Genomic DNA, 24,079 nt, shown 5'->3' with positions numbered 1-24,079 from the left:
ATTGCATTCTTGCCCTTTTCCTTTGACGCAGGACCCTGCACCACAACCTCGTAAATGAGGCCCCCGGTCCAAAGCTAAGCCCAAGCAGGCTAAACATATTCAGGCTTTTTGTCATCAATGCCTTCTTTAATCAGAGCACAGCACTGACTCCCTGAACAAGGTCATGTTAAGTCACTACTTAGAGAGCACGGGTGTGACCCCGCAGAGCCACACATCTCCAGAATCCTACCAGTCATATATGACTAGCCAAATACCTGGAAAAGTGTATAGCAAACCCAGTGATAGATGACTTCCGGTCATCTGATTAATTTTCTTTGTTATAGTTTGCATACGTTTTTTAAATCATTTTTACCTATGTATTATTAGCAAGGTTTGTATCGAGACTGTCGGATAATTCTCCTGTCCCTTTCTTTTAATCGTAATATTTATAATTGTATATATTGTTGACCTCTGAGGAGATCTATATCAATAAAAATTTGAATTTGATTTGACATCCGGTCAGAATTCTGACAATGCCACAGTATAGGAACCTTTAGAGTAATGGATGGCGCCTTCAGGATTTTAGAAAAATTTAGAGTTTTTCACCCTTCTGATCTTTCTGTGACCTTCAGCACCATTGACCATAGCATTCCCCTGGATAACCTGCAGGAGTGCTTGGGAGGTGAGGATGTGAAAATGGTTTGTGTTGTATCTCTCCAAAAGAAAAAGAAAAACCCAGACAGACAAGCAGTGCCACCCGCTCTTTCTACGCTACTCCGTGCTCTGTACCAGGGGGATCCATCTTCGGTCCACCGCTGTGACCCGGGAAGATCTCCTAAACAATCCTACTACTACTGATGATCAGCAATAAGCTGCAGACACAGAGCTGTGACTCAGAATACAGGCTCACGAAGACCTGCCCTTTTAAAAAAAATACCAGAGCAAGTGAGAGTCTGGATGTCTAGACATTAAGGGCCTGATTTAGATCTCGAAAGATGGGTTACTCCATAACAACGGTGAAGGATTTCCAGCTCACGAACGTATAAATCCCATAGGAAATCATGCGATTTATGTTTCAGCAGACGGGGTATCCATCACCATTGTGACAGAGTAACCTGTCCGCTGAAATTGAAATCAGACCCTAACTTACTCCAGACCCTGACAAACTAAATTTTTCACTCTTGCCCTTAGATGCCAACTGCTTGACTCAAAGCTGAATTTCTTTTCACAGTCCTCTAGGAATCTCAACTAATGTGGTCAAAAAAGCCAAAACTTCCTTCTTGAGAATTAGCCAATGTTTTACAATCATACCAATAGCATTCTGTGGGAGACCCATTTCAACTGAGGATGAGTAGGGCAATTACATTGTTCATTTTCAAGAAGATCTTTTAGGAAAGTGACATTACTTATCCCCAGGACAAACCTAAACTAGCATCTTTGGCCTTGCCTCTCACTGAGAATGGTGTAGGAAGCTGGCTTTTTCTATAGTGAACCAAAATAAGATACACTGTGTAAAGAGTCCATGCAAACCCCCAAGGAATTAAAGAGGCACAAATGACACCTCAAATGCTCTCAGGCAACCACTTAGGCATATCAGTGGGTAATGCTAAGCATGTAATGCACACACGTAGGCAGTAAGTGAGACCCACGCTCAATAAAGAAATCCAACACCAAAGTATACAAATAACACATACTTTTATATAAATTTAGATACTAAGATCATCGAGATCAGGTGAGTAGTTTCCGAGTTATTCATTTTTATATTTTTCAAAAGTGGACAGTGAATTTTCTGTAGCTGCAATGTTACCCTATGGGAGAGAAAACATGTATGGCAAACAGGTACTCCACAGCAACGTATGGGACTGTTCTCCAGGACTTAAGGTGAGTATGGAGCATGGTCCAAAGCCACACCAACAGGTGTGCGGCTCTGGGGCGTCCGGGTGAAGAGGTGTGCTAAGGCGTTGGGTATCCAATTCAAGTCAATAGGGATTGGTTCGGTTACAAAGTTGGTGCAGGGGTGGTCTGGGAGTCCAGTCCAGGTAAACCACCAAAGGGGTTCAGTTCTTGCGACGCTCTGGGAAGTAGGGACACCCGCGGTCTGCTTCTCCTCCATCCGGGGTGGCTGGGTGCAGAAGTATCTTGGACCATCGGTTTTCCGTCACTGGTGGTGGCCGCGGTAGAGGGGAGCCCACAGAAACAAGCTGCCGGCGTGGGCTGGGTGCCCAGTCCAACTGAACCAAGGGATGTAGGGACACCAGTGGTCCTGTTCTCTGTCCGGGCGTTCGGGTGCAGAAGTGCAGTGGACCGTCTGGTGTCCGTCACTGGAGGCGGTCGTGGTTGAGGGGGCCTGCAGACGAAAAGTCCACAGTGGGCAAACTCAAGGGGGACTTTGTCTCTGGAGGGCCTGGGAACCACGCTGATAGAGTTGGCCCACTTCAGCTTGGGCTGGATGGCTCGGGTGCAGTGGTGATGTCCAGCATCAGGTTTTGGCAGTCCCAAGTCCTCTCAGTTCTTCTTTGGTTGTCTGTAGACACAGGAAAGCAGCTCCTATGCTCAACAGAGTTCTTCTTGGCAATTTGCGAAGCACTGGCAGCTCTCCCTGTTTCTTGCAGGCTGCAGCAGCAGGACAGGTCAGTTGCTCAACAAGGTTCAGGTGCAGTAGGCAGGCTGGCAGGGTTGGCATCAAGTCCGTTGTGCTCCTCGGTTTTCGGGTCATCAGGCTTCTTTTCCATTCCTTCTTTTGTGTTCAGCGACAATCTGAGGTCCTGGTATCATGGGGCCCCCAATTTAGGGGCAGTAAGGGGAGTGAAGGGTAGTAGGCAATGGGCTACTTACTCCTGGGGTCACAATGGCACCTAGATGACCGCTTCCTTTGGGGAGTGGGTATCACCCTGTCCCAGAATGCCTAATTCCACCACACACAATATGGTGGCATTCATAATGTTGTGCTCGCATCAGGCTGGTCACCCTAGAGGTGTGTCCACCCTGGCAGTTCAACGCTCCTCCCGAACAGATGATTTTTCCCACCTGTCCAGGTGCCAAACGGGCCCTAGGGCAGGGGGGTTGGCATCTGAGATCATCCAGATCTGCATACCAAGGGTGGTGGGTTCTGTTGAAGCTCCCTGCCTTGGAATGCAGATATGCAGGTTATCCTGTTGAGAGGGGTGTGTTAACACTCCCGCCAGAGCAGGCTTTGTTCCTGACCATCCGAGAGCAAAGGCTATCAACCTGGGGAAGGGGGGGCAGAAACACATCTGTTGGTGGTAGACTGGTGGATACCAGTCAGTCAGCACTCTTGCAGTTAGTAGGTTTTCAGGGGGTATCTCTTAGATGCCCTCTGGGTGCATGTATTAATAAATCCATCACTTAAATCAGTGAGGTTTTATTAATACGGGATGTTTAATACCAAACATCTGTAGGTTCAGTGGAGTCATCATGTAGCTGGGGGACTCATATTGACCAGTGTTCAGAACATGTATTTAAAATGGATTCCCTGTCCACTTACTATGTCTAAGAATCGACAAAGACATAGTAGGGGCATATTTGCTCAAGCATATATGTTCTCACCTGTAAGATAATGCTCCTTGCCTTAGGGCTGTAAGGCCTGCTGTAGGGGTGACTTACCAACATTACAGGCAGTGTTAGTGCCATGTCGTGTTTTCACTTTTTGTTGCACCTTGTCATGCATCCCTCTTTATTACCAATGCCCTGGGTACCAGAGGTACCATTTACTACTGACTTCCAAAAGGTGCTAAAGGCCTGGTCACATGGGGATCAAGTGACCAGTGGTCTTGTTTCTTGGGAGGGAACACTAGAACTGGGGACCTGGTAAGCAGGAACCCAGGGAACTTCAGCAATATTGCATCAAAAAACAGGCACAAAGTGTGTGGGGGGCTTCTGCAACCAGAACCCAGCTTCCTACAAATGGTTTCAGAAATGTGCTGCTAGTTGGACTTCTCATAGCTCAAAGCGGTCTTCCTGCAGTTGATCTGACTGGAAAAGGCTGAAGAGGTCATATCACCTCAGACTGAGATGATCCAGTGGCTCCCTCTGGAAGCAAGAAGCGAATTTACAGTTTCCATCCAGATACACCAAATCAAAGAACTTTAACATGTAAAGAGTTGCGCACACTTCCAGAAGCAAAAGAGAACCCAGAGAAACCTGGAAAATTGGTACCCACAAGGAGGGAAACTTTTTGTACATTCTCTCCAAAATGCTGAAAGTTCCTACCTATTGCTATGAAACCCACTCCTACTCTGAAGATATTTAAGGACCAACTCAAATCCTTCTTAGGTAAGAAGCTGTAAGATTAGCAGTGAGACCCCCGCGTCACCTGAAGGTGCTGTACTACACCCTCTGCCCTTGACAGGGCTGGACCAAAGACCATTCGATCTGTTAACTTGTGTTTGTTTTGGCCTTCAACAGCCCCCACAGCCGATGCACCTCCCTCACTGACTGAGGGCTTCACTTTTGTTTTTCCTCAGTCGTCCATGTGGCTGGTCACAGTGGACACATCCCAACTGATTATCTTCTCCTCAGTGCAAAAGTCAATCTACCATTCTCTACAGCGCTCCAACGTCCATGAGGCCTAGTGCCTGCTTAATAAAACAATATAAATAAATGATTCAATTTCCAGGTCCAGAGAAAGTGTGTAGAAGCTCCAGAAGGGAAGAAGAAATGACCCAGGCCAAGGAGGCAGAGCCACAATGTCAGCTGTTCACACAGCTAGAACCACTGCAGGCACTGACAGGTATTTATTTAGTCTGCCTAGAGAGAGCTTTCGCTGTCTCGCTAGCACTATGGGGTGGATTTACAAATATTTTGCACTAGGATTGCATCACAAAAGTGAGGCTAACCAGCACAAGATGTTTTTTTCTAATTTACTTTCCAGAGCAAAGCTTGTTTCTAATGAAAAGTACCCTAAACGTAATACACTACTTTGCTATACTTAGCACCAAGGGGTGTTACATGGGTGGTACATAGGTGTTCCCATGCAACTACCCGTGCTTTTTGATGTAAACCCCTATCTACTAACAATAGTAGACAGGCCTTTGGGCCAAACATTAATGCCATTTGAAGGAGGCGTTAAAAGGAGAAATATTTTTGTTTCTCCTTGCTTTTCCAACTTTGCATGCAGGCTGTACTGTACAGCACAAATACAAAGTAGGAGAGCTTTAAATTAAGTCTAATCGTAGGTGGTCATTACAACCCTGGCGGTCGGTGTTAAAGCGGCGGTAAGACTGCCAACAGGCCGGCGGTAAAAAATTTGCAATTACGACCGTGGCGGAAACCGCCAACATAGACAGCCACTTTAACACTCCGACCGTCACGGCGGTACAAAAAAACAGCTTGGCGGTCACCGCCAACAGACAGGCGGAGGACAAAGTACCGCCCACAGTATCACAACAGGCCAATCCGCCACCTTTTCTGGGGCGGATTCACCGCGGATATAAACACAGCGGAAACAGGATTCCGAAGGGAAAATGCTCACCTCTACACACCCCACGAGGAACTAGGACACCATGGAGCCAGAAATCCAAATTCTCCCTGCGATAGTCTTCCTGCTCCTCTACCAGGAGCACGAACGCCGGCGGCGAAGACCACGGTGAGTACTGCACCTACGACACAGGGGAGGGGGAAGGGAAAAAACAGGGACACACACACTCAACACCCCCACCCCCACCCTCACCCACCACAACACACACACTAATCCATATTGATACATCACAGTTACACCCCCAACCCCCCCCGGAAGAATGCAAAGACAAAAGAAAATGACTGTAACCATTGTAATCTATTAAAATCAAGTAGGCAAAAATATATATAGACACCACTAACAAAATATACACCAAGCATAGTAGTCCAGGTAGTGCTCCAATTTAGTCCGTGGAACACTGGGCCCACACGGTATTGGCGAGGCCCACACAAGATGAGAGAACACTGCAGGGGCATCAGATAGCAAGAAAACAGGCACCTCAGGGGGCGGGAAAGGGGGGGCACCTCAGCCGGTTGAGTGCACAACGCCAAATCCACGAGGGGGCCACATGCCCACTGTTCAATCCTGGGGAGTGCAAAGCCACAGTCTCTCAAGTCTTTGCAGTGGGTGGTTTGCCCACTGCTATATCCTGGGGAGTGCAAAGCCACAGTCTCTCAAGTGGATGACAGTCTCCACTGGTTCTGGAGGGGGCATGGTGCATAGAGTGCTTCATCCTGCTAAGGACAGAGGTAGTGGATGACAGTCTCCACTGGTTCTAGTGGGGGCATGGTGCCCAGAGTGCTTCATCCTGCTAAGGACAGAGGTAGTGGATGACAGTCTCCACTGGTTCTGGAGGGGGCATGGTGCCCAGAGTGCTTCATCCTGCTAAGGACAGAAGTAGTGGATGACAGTCTCCACTGGTTCTGGAGGGTGCATGGTGCCCAGAGTGCTTCATTCTGCCTGTGACGGACTCAGTAGCGTCAGTGCCCTTGGCGCTCATGGCCCAGCGTTGCTTGAGACGGCAGTGCCCTGTTCAGCGGTGCTTGAGACGGCGGTGCCCTGTTCAGTGGTGCTTGAGACGCGGCAGTGCCCTGTTCAGCGGTGCCCTGTTCAGCGGTGCTTGAGACGGAGGTCTCCTTTGCAGTGACTCATCTGCTGGTGGTCCTTCATGGCCCAGCGGGGCTTGTGCTGGCGGTCCTCTCTAGCCCAGCGGGGCTTGTGCTGGGGGTCCTTCATGGCCCAGGGGGGCTTGTGCTGGCGGTCCTCTCTAGCCCAGCGGGGCTTGTGCTGGCGGTCCTCTCTGTCCCAGCGGGGATGATGGCTGTGGCGTCCTGGGCAGCAGGGCTGGTGCTGGCGGTGGCCTCCTGGGCAGCTGGGCTGGTGCTGGTGGTGGCCTCCTGGGCAGCTAGGCTGGTGCTGGCGGTGGCCTCCTGGGCAGCAGGGCTGGTGGCGGTGGCCTCCTGGGCAGCTGGGCTAGTGCTGACGGTGGCCTCCTGGGCAGCAGGGCTGGTGCTGGCGGTGGCCTCCTGGGCAGCAGGGATGATGGCGGTGGCCTCCTGGGCAGCAGGGATGATGGCGGTGGCCTCCTGGGCAGCAGGGCTGGTGGCGGTGGCCTCCTGGGCAGCGGGGATGATGGCGGTGGCCTCCCGGGCAGCTGGGCTGGTGCTGGCGGTGGCCTCCTGGGCAGCGGGGATGATGGCGGTGGCCTCCTGGGCTGGTGCTGGCCTCCTGGGCAGCGGGGATGATGGTGGTCTTCTCCGCCGTGCTGCTCTTCCCAGACTTGCTGAGTTTCTCGTGCCCCTTCCCCACCTTGGAAGGTGTCGCAGCTGACTCCACACTCCCACCTGTACCCCTGGGAACGGCTTTGGTGGTTGGAGTCTTCCCCCTCTCCCGCCGGGCACTGGCCAACTTCTGATGCTTCACAGGTGGGGGACTGTCTGTGCTGTGGCTCCGTGCCACACTGGCTGCCCTGGTGGCCGGTGCACTCAAGATTCCGGTGACTACAGGCACCACTGGTCCCGGAGATGTTGTGGCTGAGGTGCTAGTTTGGGATCTACGAGACGGACGGGGTGGGGGAGGTGTGGGAAAGAGGTCAAGGTTGGACAGGAAAAGTTTCTTGGAGACACTGGGATGGGTAGCTGGGGGGGGGTTGGGAGTGGAGGAAGAGGTTGTGGTTTTAGGAGGTGTTCGTTTGCTGACTTTGGGTGAAGGTGCATGCGCCCGAGGCTGTCGTGAGGTGGATGGCTGTTGGGTGGGGTGTGCCTGCGTTTGTGTATCTTTGGAGGAGGCGTCACAGACACACTGGGAGAGGACACAGGGGACGTGTGAATGGTAGTGGGGGTGGTGACTGCACGTGAGCAGGTGTGGTGGTGGGTGTGCTGGTGATGGTAGTAGTGGCCGTAGAGGTAGTGCATGCAGGTGTGAGTGTAGGTGAGACTGGGAGGGAGGAGGGAGACGAGGAGGAGGGGGACACAGTGGAGGCAGTGGATGTTGGTGTGTCTGCATGTGTGTGATGCTTGCGTGAGTGCCTGTGGGATGTATGGTGCTTATGTTTGCTTGAGCTTCCCTTGTGTGTTGACGTGTGTGCATGCTGGTCTAGAGGTGTGCTTGGATAGGCTGGGGCACAGGGGATTGGGTCTGGGTGGAAGAAGGTGGAGGGGGGAGGCTAGAGACAGGGACAATGGCTGCCATCAGTGCTGAGGCCAGAGTCTTAAAAGCTCGCTGAAGGGCTGCCTGACCAGAATGAATGCCCTCCAGGAATGCATTGGTTTGTTGCAACTGCCTTTCTACACCCTGGATGGCATTCAAAATGGTAGACTGCCCAACAGTGAGGGACCTGAAGAGGTCAATGGCCTCCTCACTGAGGGCAGCAGGGGTGACTGGGGCAGGGCCTGAGGTGCCTGGGGCGAAGGTGATGCCCACCCTCCCGGGTGAGTGGCACAGGGCAAATGCTGAGGGGCTGCTGGGAGGGCGGTGCTGGAAGGGGGGGTGGCAGCTGTACCTGTAGATGGGGGGGGCACAGATGTTGCTGCCACCAGAAGGGAGCTCCCATCAGAGGACGAGTCCGTGTCACTGGTCTCAGCTCCTGTCCCTGCCATGGAGCTCCCCTCGCCCTCCGTCCCACTGGTGAAGTCCGATTCCGTAGTGTGGCCTTCCATGGCCATGTGGGATGCAGCCCCCTCGTGCTCCGGTGCCACTGCTCCTCCGCCTGATGATGCTAATGCACACAAGAACAGGGAGACCACAAAAAGGGGGGGGACCACAGAAGAAAGACATGTTGAGTGCATGCATTACCGCTACCGTTGGCGGACACGACAGACACAGAAGTCCCCTGCACTACGCCGCGCTCTTGGGCTCCACTGTTCAATTCCTGGGAAATGGCCTATTACGCTATGGACGACATCTGCACACATGGATGACACAGGGGCATGACTAGGTGTAGTTGGCACTCTACAGAGGTGCACTGGGGTGCCACATGGCCTGCCTTACGGAGAGACCTTGCCTACGGAACTCGCCCTGGCCTAGGGAAACCCACAGCCCACTTCCCCCACCCAGACCCCTCCACTGCGCGCAAAATCAGCAGAATGAGAGTGTACTCACCCCCTTGTGGCTGCTGTGATGCCCTCAAGCGCCCATCCAACTCCGGGTACGCCACCGCCAGGATCCTGAACATCAGGGGGGTCATGGTGCGACGGGCACCCCTCCCACATTGGGAGGCCATCCCCAGCTGAGCCTCCGCCGTCTTGTTGCTCCAGCGGCGAATGTCCTCCCATCTTTTCCGGCAGTGGGTGCTCCGTCTGTGGTAGACCCCCACGGTCCGGACGTCCTTGGCGATGGCACGCCAAATATATTTATTCTGGTGGGCGCCGACCTAAATGATTTGTACAGGGGGAAGAGAAATTTATTACCAACTGCACCATCACAGTCATTGGCCCCCATCCCTACCCTTGGCTTGTGGCACATGCATTCACTGTTGTTTCATGCACACCGCACTCTCCCCCCTTCCTTCTTACATCCACCCCTCTCCACACAGGCATAGCCCATACAGCATGCTCCCAGTGTACTTACCTGTTTGTCTGGAGGACCGTAGAGTAGCGTTGTTAGAAATGTGGTTTTTGGTTGGCAGTCAGGTTACCCTCTGTCCAAGCAAGAACCCTCACTCTAGGCAGGGTAAGTCACACACAATCCAAAATTAGCCTGTGCCCACCCTCTGGTAGCTTGGCACGAGCAGTCAGGCTTAACTTAGAAGGCAATGTGTAAAGCATTTGTGCAATAAATCATACAATACCATAATCTAACACCACAAAAATACACCACGCAGTGTTTAGAAAAATATATAATATTTATCTGGGTATTTGCAGGTCAAAACGATCAAAGATGCAATATGAATTTGTAAAGATATCACTGAAAAGTGATATAAAGTGTCTTAAGTCTTTAAAAAGCAAACAAAGTCTCTTTCAAGCACAAAGTACCTGGTTTGGAGTGGAAAATCTCTGCAAAGCGCCGCAGAAGAAGAGATACGTGGAAAAATGGTGTGTGCGTCGATTTCTCCCCAGCACACACGGACTTGCGTCATTATTTTTCACGCGGGGAAGTCGTGCGTCGTTTTCCAGCGCGCGGACAGTCTATTTCTGTCGATCACGGGGATTACCAGATGTCCAGGGTCTGTGCGTGGGTTCTCCTGCTTGTTTTCCGGCTGCGCATCGTTCTGCGGGGCTGTGCGTCGAAGTTTCGCTCTCATGGCAGGCGTTGCGTCGATTTCTCCTCTAGAGGTCGGGCGGCGTTGTCCTTGCGAGGCCGTGCGTCGAAGTTCCGATCGTCCCGAAGGCGTCGCGTCGATCAGCGTCGGTGTGAGGCATTTTTCTCGCCACGGAACAAGCTGTGCGTCGAAAATTTTGGCGCACGAAGCGTCCAAGTGAAAAAGAGAAGTCTTTTTGGTCCTGAGACTTCAGGGAACAGGAGGCAAGCTCTATCCAAGCCCTTGGAGAGCACTTTTACAGCCAGACAAGAGTTCAGCAAGGCAGCAGGCCAACAGCAAGGCAGCAGTCCTTTGTAGAAAAGCAGACAGGTGAGTCCTTTGAGCAGCCAGGCAGTTCTTCTTGGCAGGATGTAGTTTCTGGTTCAGGTTTCTTCTCCAGCAAGTGTCTGATGAGGTAGGGCAGAGGCCCTGTTTTATACTAAGTTGTGCCTTTGAAGTGGGGGTGACTTCAAAGAGTGTCTAAGAAATGCACCAGGTTCCCTTTCAGTTCAATCTTGTCTGCCAGGGTCCCAGTGGGGGGTGTGACAGTCCTTTGTGTGAGGGCAGGCCCTCCACCCTCCCAGCCCAGAAAGACCCATTCAAAATGCAGGTGTATGCAAGTGAGGCTGAGTACCCTGTGTTTGGGGTGTGTCTGAGTGAGTGCACAAGGAGCTGTCAACTAAACCTAGCCAGTCGTGGATTGAAGGGCACAGAAAGATTTAAGTGCAAAGAAATGCTCACTTTCTAAAAGTGGCATTTCTAGAATAGTAATATTAAATCCGACTTCACCAGTCAGCAGGATTTTGTATTACCATTCTGGCCATACTAAATATGACCTTCCTGCTCCTTTCAGATCAGCAGCTGCCACTTCAACAGTGTATGAGGGCAGCCCCAATGTTAGCCTGTGAAGGGAGCAGGCCTCACAGTAGTGTAAAAACGAATTTAGGAGTTTTACACTACCAGGACATATAACTACACAGGTACATGTCCTGCCTTTTACCCACACAGCACCCTGCTCTAGGGGTTACCTAGGGCACACATTAGGGGTGACTTATATGTAGAAAAAGAGGAGTTCTAGGCTTGGCAAGTACTTTTAAATGCCAAGTCGAAGTGGCAGTAAAACTGCACACACAGGCCTTGCAATGGCAGGCCTGAGACAAGGTTGAGGGGCTACTGAAGTGGGTGGCACAACCAGTGCTGCAGGCCCACTAGTAGCATTTAATCTACAGGCCCTAGGCACATATAGTGCACTCTACTAGGGACTTATAAGTAAATTAAATAGCCAATCATGGATAAACCAATCAATAGTACAATTTACACAGAGAGCATATGCACTTTAGCACTGGTTAGCAGTGGTAAAGTGCCCAGAGGTCAAAAGCCAACAACAACAGGTCAGAAAAAATAGGAGGAAGGAGGCAAAATGTTTGGGGATGACCCTGTCAAAAAGCCAGGTCCAACATGACCCCCTACCAGCCTAAAGCCAGGGGAGAACAATCACTATCCTGATGTACTTCCCTGTTTGAGGCGACAGAACAAGGACCCAGGCCCACAACAGCAGGGGCATGCTCCAGTTCTTCACCTTCCTGACTCCAATTGGATCCCTCTGTCCATACTCTCAGGGCCCACTAAGCCAACCCATGGGGAACCTTTCTCCTTACCTGCGGATCCCAGCTGTGCAGCACCTAACCTTACTTTGCTCACAGATGTATCCCAGGAGCAGGATAGTACCACCAGGACCAACACAGTGGAGTTGCCCACTCTACCCCCGGTGTGTGACACTTGTCCCCTCCCAGGGATAACTCTGTCCACCCGGACAACAAGCTACAGTGGTTACTGACAGCTGCCAGGGATGAGAGCCAGGCCCCAGGCCTCTCAAAGCTCTCCCACCACTGTGGCTGTGGAGAGTGGGGGGCGGTAGCCCCAAGTGCTGAGCACCGTTCAACCACTCTTCCTTCCACCAGGTCAGGGATGACAGCCTGAACCTGGTCCTCCCCCCTGGGGCTCGGTAACCTCCCTCCTGGAGCGGTACCCCCAGAGTCCAACATGGTCAGGGTGCTTATAGAAGTCGCCCTGTACCATTCCTCCACCAGTGCAGGGCTGTTAACCTGCAACTGGCCCTCCAACCTGGGGTCTGTACCTTCAGGTTGGACTAGGGCCCGGGGTGAGGCTACCCTCCCCCTGCCCTCCCTTCTGGGGTCCAGCACCCTCCAACTAGGAGTGGCCTCCTCAGAAGACAACATGGTAGGGGCACTGTTATCAGTAGCCCCTCCCTCCAGGTCCGGGGGGACACCCCGAACCTGGCCTTCCAGCCAAGGGTCTGTACCCTCAGACTGGATCACTGCCTGGCAAACCAGGACTTTCTGGGGGGCACACCTACCCCCCACCAGCTCAGAGTTTAACCTCTGAACTTGTCCATCCAACTCAGAGTCACCATCCTGAAGTTGAACAATTTCCTGGCATGCCAGGACTTCCTGGGGGGCACACCTACCCCCACCGGGTCAGAGTTTAACCTCTGAGCCTGGTTAGCCAACCCAGAGTCACCACCCTGAGGTTGAACCATTGCCTAGCATACCAGGACTTTCTGGGGGGCACACCTATCCCCCACCAGGTCCGAGTTTAACCTCTGAACCTGGCCATCCAACCCAGAGTCAACACCCTGAGGTTGGACAATTGCCTAGCACACCAGGACTTCCTGGGAGGCACACCTACCTCCCACCAGGTCAGAGTTTAACCTCTGAACCTGGGTATCCAACCCAGGTTCACCACCCTGAGGTTGGGCAATTGCCTGGCACGCCAGGACTCTCTGGGAGGCACACCTACCCCCTACCAGGTCAGAGTTTACCCCCTGAACCTGGCTATCCAACCCAGGGTCACCACCCTGAGGTTGGGCAATTGCCTGGCACAGCAGGACTTCCTGGGAGGCACACCTACCTCCCACCAGGTCAGAGTTTAACCTCTGAACCTGGGTATCCAACCCAGAGTCACCACCCTGAGGTTGAACCATTGCCTGGCATACCAGGACTTTCTGGGGGGCACACCTACCCCCCACCAGGTCAGAGTTTAACCTCTGAACCCGGTGATCCAACCCAGAGTCACCAGCCTGAGGTTGAACCATTGCCTGGCATGCCAGGACTTCCTGGGGGCACACTCACCCCCCACAAGGGACACACCGTCCCCACGGGCCACACAAGAGTCTGGTTGGCGCAGGTCTCCTGACCTCTGCCCATCCGACAGAGTCTGGATCTCCCCCAAATCAGAAACGGTTTCACCTGGGTCATTCCTGGGGGGCTCTGCTCTCAGAGCTAAACCCTGACTCTCCAGGTCCTCCACTGGGGTCCGCAACCCCCTCTCAACCCTCTGTCTGGACTTCTGCACCCCCTCACTAGGAGTGGTACTGCCAGACACCAGAACTGTTGGGATGCTGGCTACAGTCACCCCCCCAAGATCTTTTGACACTGCGGGGCTTCCCTCAACAGGTGGCCCTACGGTACAAGCTAGGCTCAGGGACCTATCTGGGACACTACAATCCTCTCCCACCTCACTTGGTTGGCAAACACCAAGACCACTCCCTTCAGGAGCACCCCCAAATGCCTCTTCAGACTCTCTGGTACTCACCCAGAAGTCTGCCTCCATTGTAAGCTCTCTGGGGTCAGAGAACTCACACTCCACCGGGTGTTGGCGTAACTCTGGAAAATAAGGACCAGACATATGCTCTCTAGCAATTACATCACTCTGCCCTTTGCATGTATTAACCACAGTACCCTTCACCCAACCATCCAGTAACTCAGCCTTGGAAAAGCACTCTACCTCACCCTCCTGACACTGGTGAGACAGTATCTGACTGTCCCTGACACTCAACCCATACTCTTCTGGGATGTCTCCACACTCTATATCCAGGACGTCCACCAGGGGGGAACCCTTTTCTCTGTCGCTCTCTGCTAGAGCCAGTAAAGTGTCCCTCCCCCAGTAGGAATATGACTCCCTGTGCCAGTTCCCCAATCCTTTTCAGGGACCCTGTGCATAACGGGAACTACCTCATACCCTTGAACCACCTGGGGTGTGTCAACTCCCTTCTTCAAGTTAGGCACCACATCTCTGGGCTTGTGCCCTTCTTCAGCAGTACTGGAAGCAAGATTTTTGCTGCCACCATCTGAACTGGACTCAGCCCTGCCGGCCTCCAGTTTCAGCTCTTCACAGCTCAGCTCTTGAGCTGCAATCCTTTCTTTTTCTAGGGCTAAGAGTCTTTTTGCCTTAACCCTTTCAAGATACTCCTCTAACTGTTGCACCTGCCGCTTTTGAGCTAGGAGCCATTCATCTCTCTCTGGTTCTCCTTCCTCATCTCATCTGAGTAGTCTTCCTCCTCATGTGAGCAGTCCTCCTCCTCATCTGAGGGGTACTTAGTCATTTGGTTTCTTGCTGCCTCTCTTTCTGCCCATCTTTCTTCCCCCCAGATTATGTAATTATGTAGCATTTCCATCTTATTAGATCTCCTTGATACAGGAAGGCCCCATTTTCTGCAAAGCCTCTTTAGGTCAGCCTTAGTGAGGTGGTCAGTAGGCACAAAGAATGAATAGGTAAGCAACCTCATTCTGATAAGGTCTTACCAGCAAAAAACAAAATCCAAAGTCCAAAATATCAATAGTATATCCAGGAGGACATCAGAGAACCAAAAAAAAAAAATGAAAAATCAAGTTGACCTTCAACTGTGGGTAGGTAGTGAAATACTTAGCTACTGTATGTCACTGCACAAACACAAGTCCTATCCTCACCGCTGATCACCAATGTTAGAAATGGGGTTTTTGGTTGGCAGTCAGGTTACCCTCTGTCCAAGCAAGAACCCTCACTCTAGTCAGGGTAAGTCACACATAATCCAAAATTAGCCTGTGCCCACCCTCTGGTAGCTTGGCACGAGCAGTCAGGCTTAACTTAGTAGGCAATGTGTAAAGCATTTGTGCAATAAATCATACAATACCATAATATAACACCACAAAAATACACCACACAGTGTTTAGAAAAATATATAATATTTATCTGGGTATTTGCAGGTCAAAACGATCAAAGATGCAATATGAATTTGTAAAGATATCACTGAAAAGTGATATAAAATGTCTTAAGTCTTTAAAAAGCAAACAAAGTCTCTTTCAAGCACAAAGTACCTGGTTTGGAGTGGAAAATCTCCGCAAAGGGCAGCAGAAGAAGAGATACGTGGAAAAATGGTGTGTGCGTCGATTTCTCCCCAGCACACACGGACTTGCGTCGTTATATTTCACGCGGGGAAGTCGTGCGTCATTTTCCGGCACGCGGACAGTCTCTTTCTGTGGATCGCGGGGATTACCAGAAGTCCCGGGTCTGTGCGTGGATTCTCCTGCTTGTTTTCCGGCTGCGCGTCGTTCTGCGGGGCTGTGCGTCGAAGTTCCGGTCATCCCGAAGGCGTCGCGTCGATCAGCGTCGGTGTGCAGCGTTTTTCTCGCCGCGGAACAAGCTGTGCGTTGAAAATTTCGGCGCACGAAGCGTCCAAGTGAAAAAGAGAAGTCTTTTTGGTCCTGAGACCTCAGGGAACAGGACGCAAGCTCTATCCAAGCCCTTGGAGAGCACTTTTACAGCCAGACAAGAGTTCAGCAAGGCAGCAGGCCAACAGCAAGGCAGCAGTCCTTTGTAGAAAAGCAGACAGGTGAGTCCTTTGAACAGCCAGGCAGTTCTTTTTGGCAGGATGTAGTTTCTGGTTCAGTTTCTTCTCCAGCAAGTGTCTGATGAGGTAGGGCAGAGGCCCTGTTTTATACTAAGTTGTGCCTTTGAAGTGGGGGTGACTTCAAAGAGTGTCTAAGAAATGCACCAGGTTCCCTTTCAGTTCAATCCTGTCTGCCAGGGTCCCAGTAGGGGGTATGGCAGTCCTTTGTGTGAGGGCAGGCCCTCCACCCTCCCAGCCCAGGAAGACCCATTCAAAATGCAGATGTATGCAAGTGAGGCTGAGTACCCTGTGTTTGGGGTGTGTCTGAGTGAATGCACAAGGAACTGTCAACTAAACCTAGCTAGATGTGGATTGAAGGGCACAGAAAGATTTAAGTGCAAAGAAATGCTCACTTTCTAAAAGTGGCATTTCTAGAATAGTAATATTAAATCCGACTTCACCAGTCAGCAGGATTTTGTATTACCATTCTGGCCATACTAAATATGACCTTCCTGCTCCTTTCAGATCAGCAGCTGCCACTTCAACAGTGTATGAGGGCAGCCCCAATGTTAGCCTATGAAGGGAGCAGGCCTCACAGTAGTGTAATAACAAATTTATGAGTTTTACACTACCAGGACATATAACTACGCAGGTACATGTCCTGCCTTTTACCCACACAGCACCCTGCTCTAGGGGTTACCTAGGGCACAGATTAGGGGTGACTTATATGTAGAAAAAGGGGAGTTCTAGGCTTGGCAAGTACTTTTAAATGCCAAGTCGAAGTGGCAGTAAAACTGCACACACAGGCCTTGCAATGGCAGGCCTGAGACAAGGTTAAGGGGCTACTGAAGTGGGTGGCACAACCAGTGCTGCAGGCCCACTAGTAGCATTTAATCTACAGGCCCTAGGAGCATATAGTGCACTCTACTAGGGACTTATAAGTAAATGAAATAGCCAATCATGGATAAACCAATCAATAGTACAATTTACACAGAGAGCATATGCACTTTAGCACTGGTTAGCAGTGGTAAAGTGCCCAGAGGTCAAAAGCCAACAACAACAGGTCAGAAAAAATAGGAGGAAGGAGGCAAAAAGTTTGGGGATGACCCTGTCAAAAAGCCAGGTCCAACAAGCGTGTACTGGGGGAGGACCCCATCCACGAGTTTCTCCAACTCCTCCGATGTGAAGGCAGGGGCCCTTTCCCCAGACACTCGAGCCATTGTCTCTTCCAGACTGAGGTCACAGCAGCACTTGCAGTGTAGGTCCTCTCCTGTCGAAGATCAGGTATCAAGTGATTGAACAGATAGAAAATGGCAGTCACGTCCGCGGCGGTGCGTACCGTCACCACTGGCGTACATCGTCATTGGCTCCTGGGACCCATAGGGTCCAATGCTAACCAATGCAGCATTGCGCCGCGGTCTTCGACCGCCTACCGCGACGGTGTACAACTCCAGCGCAGTTACCTCACATCCCATTATCCCACTTTACAGGTCAGGCAGCCGCCATTTCAGGGGTCCACATGGCTTCATTTTCAACTGCGTCACACATACCTAGGCCTAGACTCAACACACATACAGGCCACTTTTTAGATTATGATTGGTGTTCTGTGTAAGCTGGGGGTACGTACCTCTGAGTAGTTTGACTCTGTGCTCGCTGTTGTCCTTCATAGGCACCGTCCGCTGGGACATGTGAGGAGATGGCGGCATCCTCCGGTGTACCGACTGTTGGTGGACCTGTCGACAATAGAGGAAAGGCATGTGATCATCACATACAGGCTTGACCGTGCCACAATCCAGGAACTGTGTACCTAGTTGGAGCCAGACCTGAAGTCAGCTATCTGCCATCCCACAGGAATCCCCCCTCAAGTGCAGGTGCTGTCAGTGCTCCATTTCCTTGCAAGTGGGTCATTTCAAACAACAGTGGCCATAGCATCAGGGATGTCCCAGCCTATGTTTTCCAACGTGTTGTCCAGAGTGTTGTCTGCCCTGCTGAAACACATGCAGAGCTACATCGTTTTCCCTCAGGTGGAGGATTTGCCTATAGTGAAAGGTGATTTCTATGCCCTGGGACATATCCCCAACATCATAGGTGCCACTGATGGGACACATGTGGCTTTGGTCCCCCCCCACAGGAGTGAACAGGTGTACTGAAACCGGAAGAGTTATCATTCGATGAATGTACAGATGGTATGTTTGGCCGACCAGTACATCTCCCTGGCTCAGTGCATGAGGCCTACATACTGCAAAATAGCAGCATCCCTTATGTGATGGGTCAACTCCAGAGGCACCGTGTGTGGCTATTAGGTGAGCACCTGGAAGCTAGTCAGTGGGAATGGTTGTCTGGGTCTGGGGATATCCCTCCAGGTTAGTGTGTGTCTAACAGTTGTCCCTCGCCATTTGCAGGTGACTCTGGTTACCCCAACCTGTCATGGCTACTGACCCCAGTGAGGAATCCCAGGACAAGGGCAGAGGAATGCTACAATGAGGCCCATGGGCGAACTAGGAGGGTGATCGAGCGGACCTTCGGCCTCCTGAAGGTCAGGTTCAGGTGCCTCCATATGACAGGTGGATCCCTATTCTACTCACCAAAGAAGGTGTGCCCGATCATCGTGGCCTGCTGTATGCTTCACAACTTGGCTTTGCGACAACAGGTGCCATTTCTGCAGGAGGATGGTCCAGATGGTGGTGTTGTTGCAGCTGTGGAGCCTGTGGACAGTGAAGACGAGGAAGCAGAAGAAGAAGACATGGACAACAGGGACTCAGTGATCCAGCAATATTTCCAGTGACACACAGGTAAGAATACTAACCGGCCTACTACATGTACTTAAACACTACTACCTCTCTACTGTCTGTCATTTTCACCCAGTGTATGGTCACTGAGTTGTCACTTTCCCTTACGATTTCACAGATGTGGGTCCCACTGTGTAACATCTGCTTTGATTCCTCATGGACTAGAGCTGTGTGACATAGGTATGATGACAATACAATTGAAAGAGCATTTTGCCACAGTAATTGCTAATACAGTATTCCGAAATCACAGACTGACTCCAGATTGTTTTGTGCTTTAAGGGTGTTTATTTTAGTGCTCAAAATTGGAGGGGGTAGCAAAATGGTGAGGGGTGATGGCGGAGGAATGTCCATGGCAGAGTCCAGTCTATTAGTCTCACAGGTGCATTGCCCAAATGGGCATTGGAAGTGGAGCTGGGGCAGTTTAAGGATGGACAGGGTGACAAAGTGGGACAGTAGGATGACAATCAGGGTGGTCTCATTTCTTGGCGGGGGTCTTGGCATCGTTCTCTGTCTTTGTCCTGGATCTCAGGGACCGCTTGCGGGGTGGTTCTCCCTCTGCAGGGGGTGGGGTGCTGGTGTGGTGGTCCTGTGGCGGTGCCTCCTATCCACTAGCGCCGGCGGAGGTGGTGGGCAGTTCATCGTCCAGGCTAGTGTCAGGGGTCCCTTGTAGTGCCACAGTGTCCCTCCTGGTGTTGAGTACTTCTTTCAGCACCCCTACGATGGTGCCTAGGGTGGAATTGATGGATCTGAGTTCCTCCCTGAATACTGCTCCTCCTGCATGCGCTGGGTCTCCTGAAATTTGGCCAGTACCGTTGCCGTTGTTTCCTGGGAGTGGTGGTATGCTCCCATGATGTTGGAGAGGGCCTCGTGGAGAGTGGGTTCCCTGGGCCTGTCCGCCCCCTGTTGCACAGCAGCCCTTCCAGTTCCCCTGTGTTCCTGGCCCTCCGTCCCCTGGACCGTGTGCCCACTACCACTGCCCCCAGGTCCCTGTTGTTGTTAGGGTGGTGGGTTAGCCTGGGTTCCCTGTACTGGTGGACACACAGCTGATTGACGTGTCCTAGGGACGGAGGTATGGGCCCGCTGGTTGGGTGCTGTGCTGGTGTTTCCAGAGGGGGGAAGCTCTGTGGTGGCCTGTGACTGGGTGAGGGGAACCGACTGTCCCGAGGTCCCCGATGGGCCGGGCTGGTCATCTAGATCCAGTTGGACAGAGCTGCTGTCATCACTGTGGGCCTCTTCTGTTGGTGGTTTGGACATGTGTGAACCCTCCTGTCCGGTGACGTTGGGTAGGGGTCCTGCAGGGGTATAAAAGGATGTTTATTACATCTGTGTGTGCCATGGTGTGCAATGGGTGGGTGACCGTGTACCCCAGTGCTTGCATTCCTGTGTGGGACCTTGTGTGATGATGGTTTAGGGGGGTGTATGGGTATGTGCAGTGGCCATGGTTTAGTGATGGGTGTCCATGCTTTGTTGTTGCATGCAGGGCTTGGGGTTAGGATGTGTGGTTTGTGATATTGGGACATTTGTGAGGAGTTAGAGTGATGGGGGTGAGGGTGAGGGTGGGGGTATGTGCTGGCATGCAGGTAGGGTGGGGGATGTAATAGTTAACATTTGACTTACCAGAGTCCATTCCCCCACCTACTCCTGCGAGGCCCTCAGGATGCAGAATGGCCAAGACCTGCTCCTCCCATGTTGTTAGTTGTGGGGGAGGAGGTGGGGGTCCGCCGCCAATCCGCTGAACCACAAGGTGGTGTCTTGAGACCACGGAACGCACCTTCCCCCGTAGGTCGTTCCACCTCTTCCTGATGTCATCCCGATTTCTTGGGTGCTGTCCCACTGCGTTGACCCTGTCCACTATTCTTCGCCATAGCTCCATCTTCCTTGCAAGTGAGGTGTGCTGCACCTGTGATATGAATAGCTGTGGCTCTACCCGGACGATTTCCTCCACCATGACCCTGAGCTCCTCCTCCGAGAACCTGGGGTGTCTTTGCCGTGGCAAGGGGTGGTGTAGGTGATGTGTGGGGTGGTGTGTGGGGTGATAAGTGTGCTGATATGTAGTGGTGTGTAGTGTGAGGTGCGTGGAAGTTCTGTGGGTGATGGTGTTGTGTGCCTGTGGATGCTGGTATTGTTGATGGTGGTGTCTCTCTCTGTCCTTTGTTCGTGATTTTTGGTCGTAGGGGTTTTTGGGTGATGTGGGTGTGAGTTTTATATTGTATTGGGTGTGTGGGAGTGGTGTGTGTATGTGTATCAGGTGTGTGTATTTCGAATTGTCCAATGTGGTAGTGTTTTGTATATGTGTGTGTATTTTGAGCGCCGCGGTGTGTACTGCCAATGGAATACCGCGGTTGAAAGACCGCCGCATGGATTCGTGTGTCGTGATAGTGTGGGTGTATTTCTATTGGCGTGACAGTGGAGGTTTTGTTTTCGCCAGTTTATCACTGACCTTTGGTGTGGCAGACTTGTGTGGGTATTTGAATTTTGGAGGATTCCGTGCTGTGGGTCATAATAGCTGTGGCGGTTTTCCGCGGCCGCGGCGGTGTGTTGTCGGTCTTCTGTACGGCGGAATGCTGCTTTTACCGCCAATGTTGTAATGACCACCATAGTATTTTGTAGTGGAAGGCTACTCTCCAGTACAAAATCTATTCTAGAATCATGCACTAACCCTCGCACTATGGTGCAAAGGTGCGTGCGCGGTGCTCCGCAGTAAAATTCTGTGCCGGCGCTAGGGAGAGGGGAGGAGCGTGCTGCATCTCTGTAGATATGGCGCTCTCCCGCTCCCGCCCTGTCGCGCAGCATTTCTGGCTGCTCCGCTGCGTTGCCTGACAGTTTTACAAATCTGGGCCTATACTTCTAAAACAAATTTTAAAAAAAATAATGATAAAAATACATAAATACAAGCATACATAGGTACAATAAAAAACATACATAAACATATATAGGTCTGATCAGATGTAATTTACATCTTATTTCCGCCCAACACAGGATACAGCATTGGGCATGGGATCAGCCCACTTCATGTACTGGTTCTCTTCACTGTGCGTGACTGCATTTGCCTGTTTACCCTGCATCCACCAATGAAAGAAATGAGCACCAGCCCGACAGGTGAAATAATTCCTTTCTGCAGACACCACTCAGTGTGCCTGGAATTACTCTCTTACCTCGTCTTCCCTAATGGATTTGCTGCTGGTAATGCCCTTATGGCTACTGCTGCTGGCTCATGAGTGTTAATATGTACACGCTCTACATCTCCTTCACGCCTCACCTGCCCCATTGCACCACTCTGCGAGAGCGTCACCAAACAGAAAGAAAACTAGGGCCTTTTGGTATGGGCTTCTGGCACACGGCAGCGAAGCAAGCCACCTTGCTGCGCTGTCCTGCATCAAAAGGAAAGGGCAGGGATGCGCAGTATCGATGGCATAGGGTGCATTCCTGTCCTTTCCCACTGCACTGGTGCCATTTTGGCAGCCTAGAGCCAATGCAGGCACCCTTGCACCATGGTGCCCACGTGTCGGCATTGTAGGCAGGATTGTTTTTGTGCAAGAAGGGGCACCTTCCTGCACAAAAACAATCCTAGGAGGCTTTTTCCTCTTTCTATGTCGGCTGAAAGATGCAGCACACACAGAAAGAGGCTACGTGTGCTGCATCGAAAGAGGAAGTAACAAGTAGAAATAAACATATTTCTCCTCATAGCACCTCCCCAGGGGAGGCGTAATCCCCAGGTTTATAAGGTCTTGTAAATCTGGAAATGCGTCAAAATCCATGGGTGTTGCTTGGGAACACCAACTGCAACACCTATGGAACACCTCTCTTGCACAGAGTAAGGCAACGCTACAATTCACGCTTCCTTGCCTTACTCCATATTTCTGAGGCCATTCAAAGCCACGCAAAGTGGCTTTGCATGGCCTCATAGATATGATTTCAAGGTTTGCGCTGTTGTTGCGTCAAAAAAAAGTGAAACAACAGCGGCGCAAGGGGCTCATAAATATGACCGTAGATTCTGCTAGAAGTCGTTTTAGGTGTGCATCAGGCACATTAGGGATTGGCTTGACAAAACGTAATATTAGTAACAGTGAAAATTCCCTTCCTCAACTTCACAATCTGCTGTGTCTCACATGCAGCACGGGGCGGACAGGCTGTCTGTGGTGGAGGGAACTCATTACCAAAGCAAGGGATTTCAGGCACAAAGCCTGCAGGTAGGTTGAGCTGCTTAGTAGGAAAGATGTCTTACACTCAGTGCCCCGGCAGAGGAGGACCCAATTATGGGGCAGGGTTGAGTCAAATAAGCAGCAAAAAAAGGCACATTTCGGAGAATAATCCAGCATAATTGTGATAGTATTATTTTGTCACTTTTAGATGTTACACATTAAGTGCTGTTCATAATTCTTCAAAACTTCAAATCACTATTCGGAAAAATAACTATACAACCAGCACAAATAATTAATATATAATATCATGATATGATATTATACTGCATTATATTATATTATATTACAATTAAGATTGTGCCGTTCATGGCTCGACTGGAAACCAAAATGAGCCCTGTTTAAAATGTTCAAACCAGCCCCATACTGCAGGAGGCCAAGATTAGAATGGAGCCATGTGAGCATGACTGGGTCATGGCAACCCTCCCTGATCTGAAAGCATCCGCGCCTGCAGCCTGCAAGGGAGATGCCAGAACCGTGCAACGGCCAGTCTAGAGCTGGTGATGAGATGATGATAAGCCTTGTTTGGGTTACAGAGAGGCAGTATAGTGATTTGATGAGGTTAGGCTCCAGAGGGGTAGGTTGAGGATGAAATAATGGGATTTGTTAGGGTTACAGAAGGGTAGGATTGTACCTAGATGATAGCAAACTTTGTAGGAGATGGTCAAGGGGCTTGAATTCTATGGAGTGTTGATGACCTTATTTTTTGAAGGTCAGGAGAAGTTTGGAATGTGATTTAAGGATGATAGGCTGAGGAAGAGCACACGATTTTGGTAATTAAATTGGTGTTATTGAGATTGAGGAAGGATTGCATTAGGTTGAGGTGATGATATTGGTGTTCAGGATGTGGGGGGATTGTGAAGGAATTATTATAGGCTGTGGGATTAGGGAAAGGTAGGATCATGAGATGATGAAGCGGGAGATCTAAGGTGAGGTAAAACTGTGGTGGGATAGTGACACTGATGAGATTGGGGCTATGAGGTTTTAGGATTATGGTGACCTGATGGGTTTTCAGAGGGCGGCAGAGGGGTACGGTTGTAATGGGCTGGTGATCTGTTGTGTTTGGAAGGTATAGGCATATGATGAGATCGGGGATTTGTTAGACTTACTGGGGTCGTATTACAATGGGACACTGGTGCAGTTTGTTGAAGATTTTAGCCTGGGATTGTGATGAGAAGGTCATGCAGTTTGTTGAAGTTTATGAAGTTTACAGTTGGGACTGTGATGAGA

The 24,079-nt window shown here is 51.0% G+C and overlaps 1 protein-coding gene across 1 annotated transcript in view; it reads left to right on the top strand.

Moving 5' to 3' along the window:
• The first annotated feature begins 974 nt into the window (after positions 1 to 974).
• Positions 975 to 24,079, top strand: part of LOC138286990 (uncharacterized) — a 43,458-nt gene continuing 20,353 nt past the window's right edge. Inside the window, exon 1 of the mRNA XM_069227353.1 lies at positions 975 to 1,019. Coding sequence (XP_069083454.1) covers positions 975 to 1,019 — 45 coding nt within the window. The remainder of the gene's footprint in view (positions 1,020 to 24,079) is intronic.

Source organism: Pleurodeles waltl, chromosome 4_1, assembly GCF_031143425.1.
Source record: "Pleurodeles waltl isolate 20211129_DDA chromosome 4_1, aPleWal1.hap1.20221129, whole genome shotgun sequence".
Classification (NCBI taxonomy): domain Eukaryota; kingdom Metazoa; phylum Chordata; class Amphibia; order Caudata; family Salamandridae; genus Pleurodeles; species Pleurodeles waltl.
This window is presented reverse-complemented; position numbering and strand designations above follow the sequence as displayed.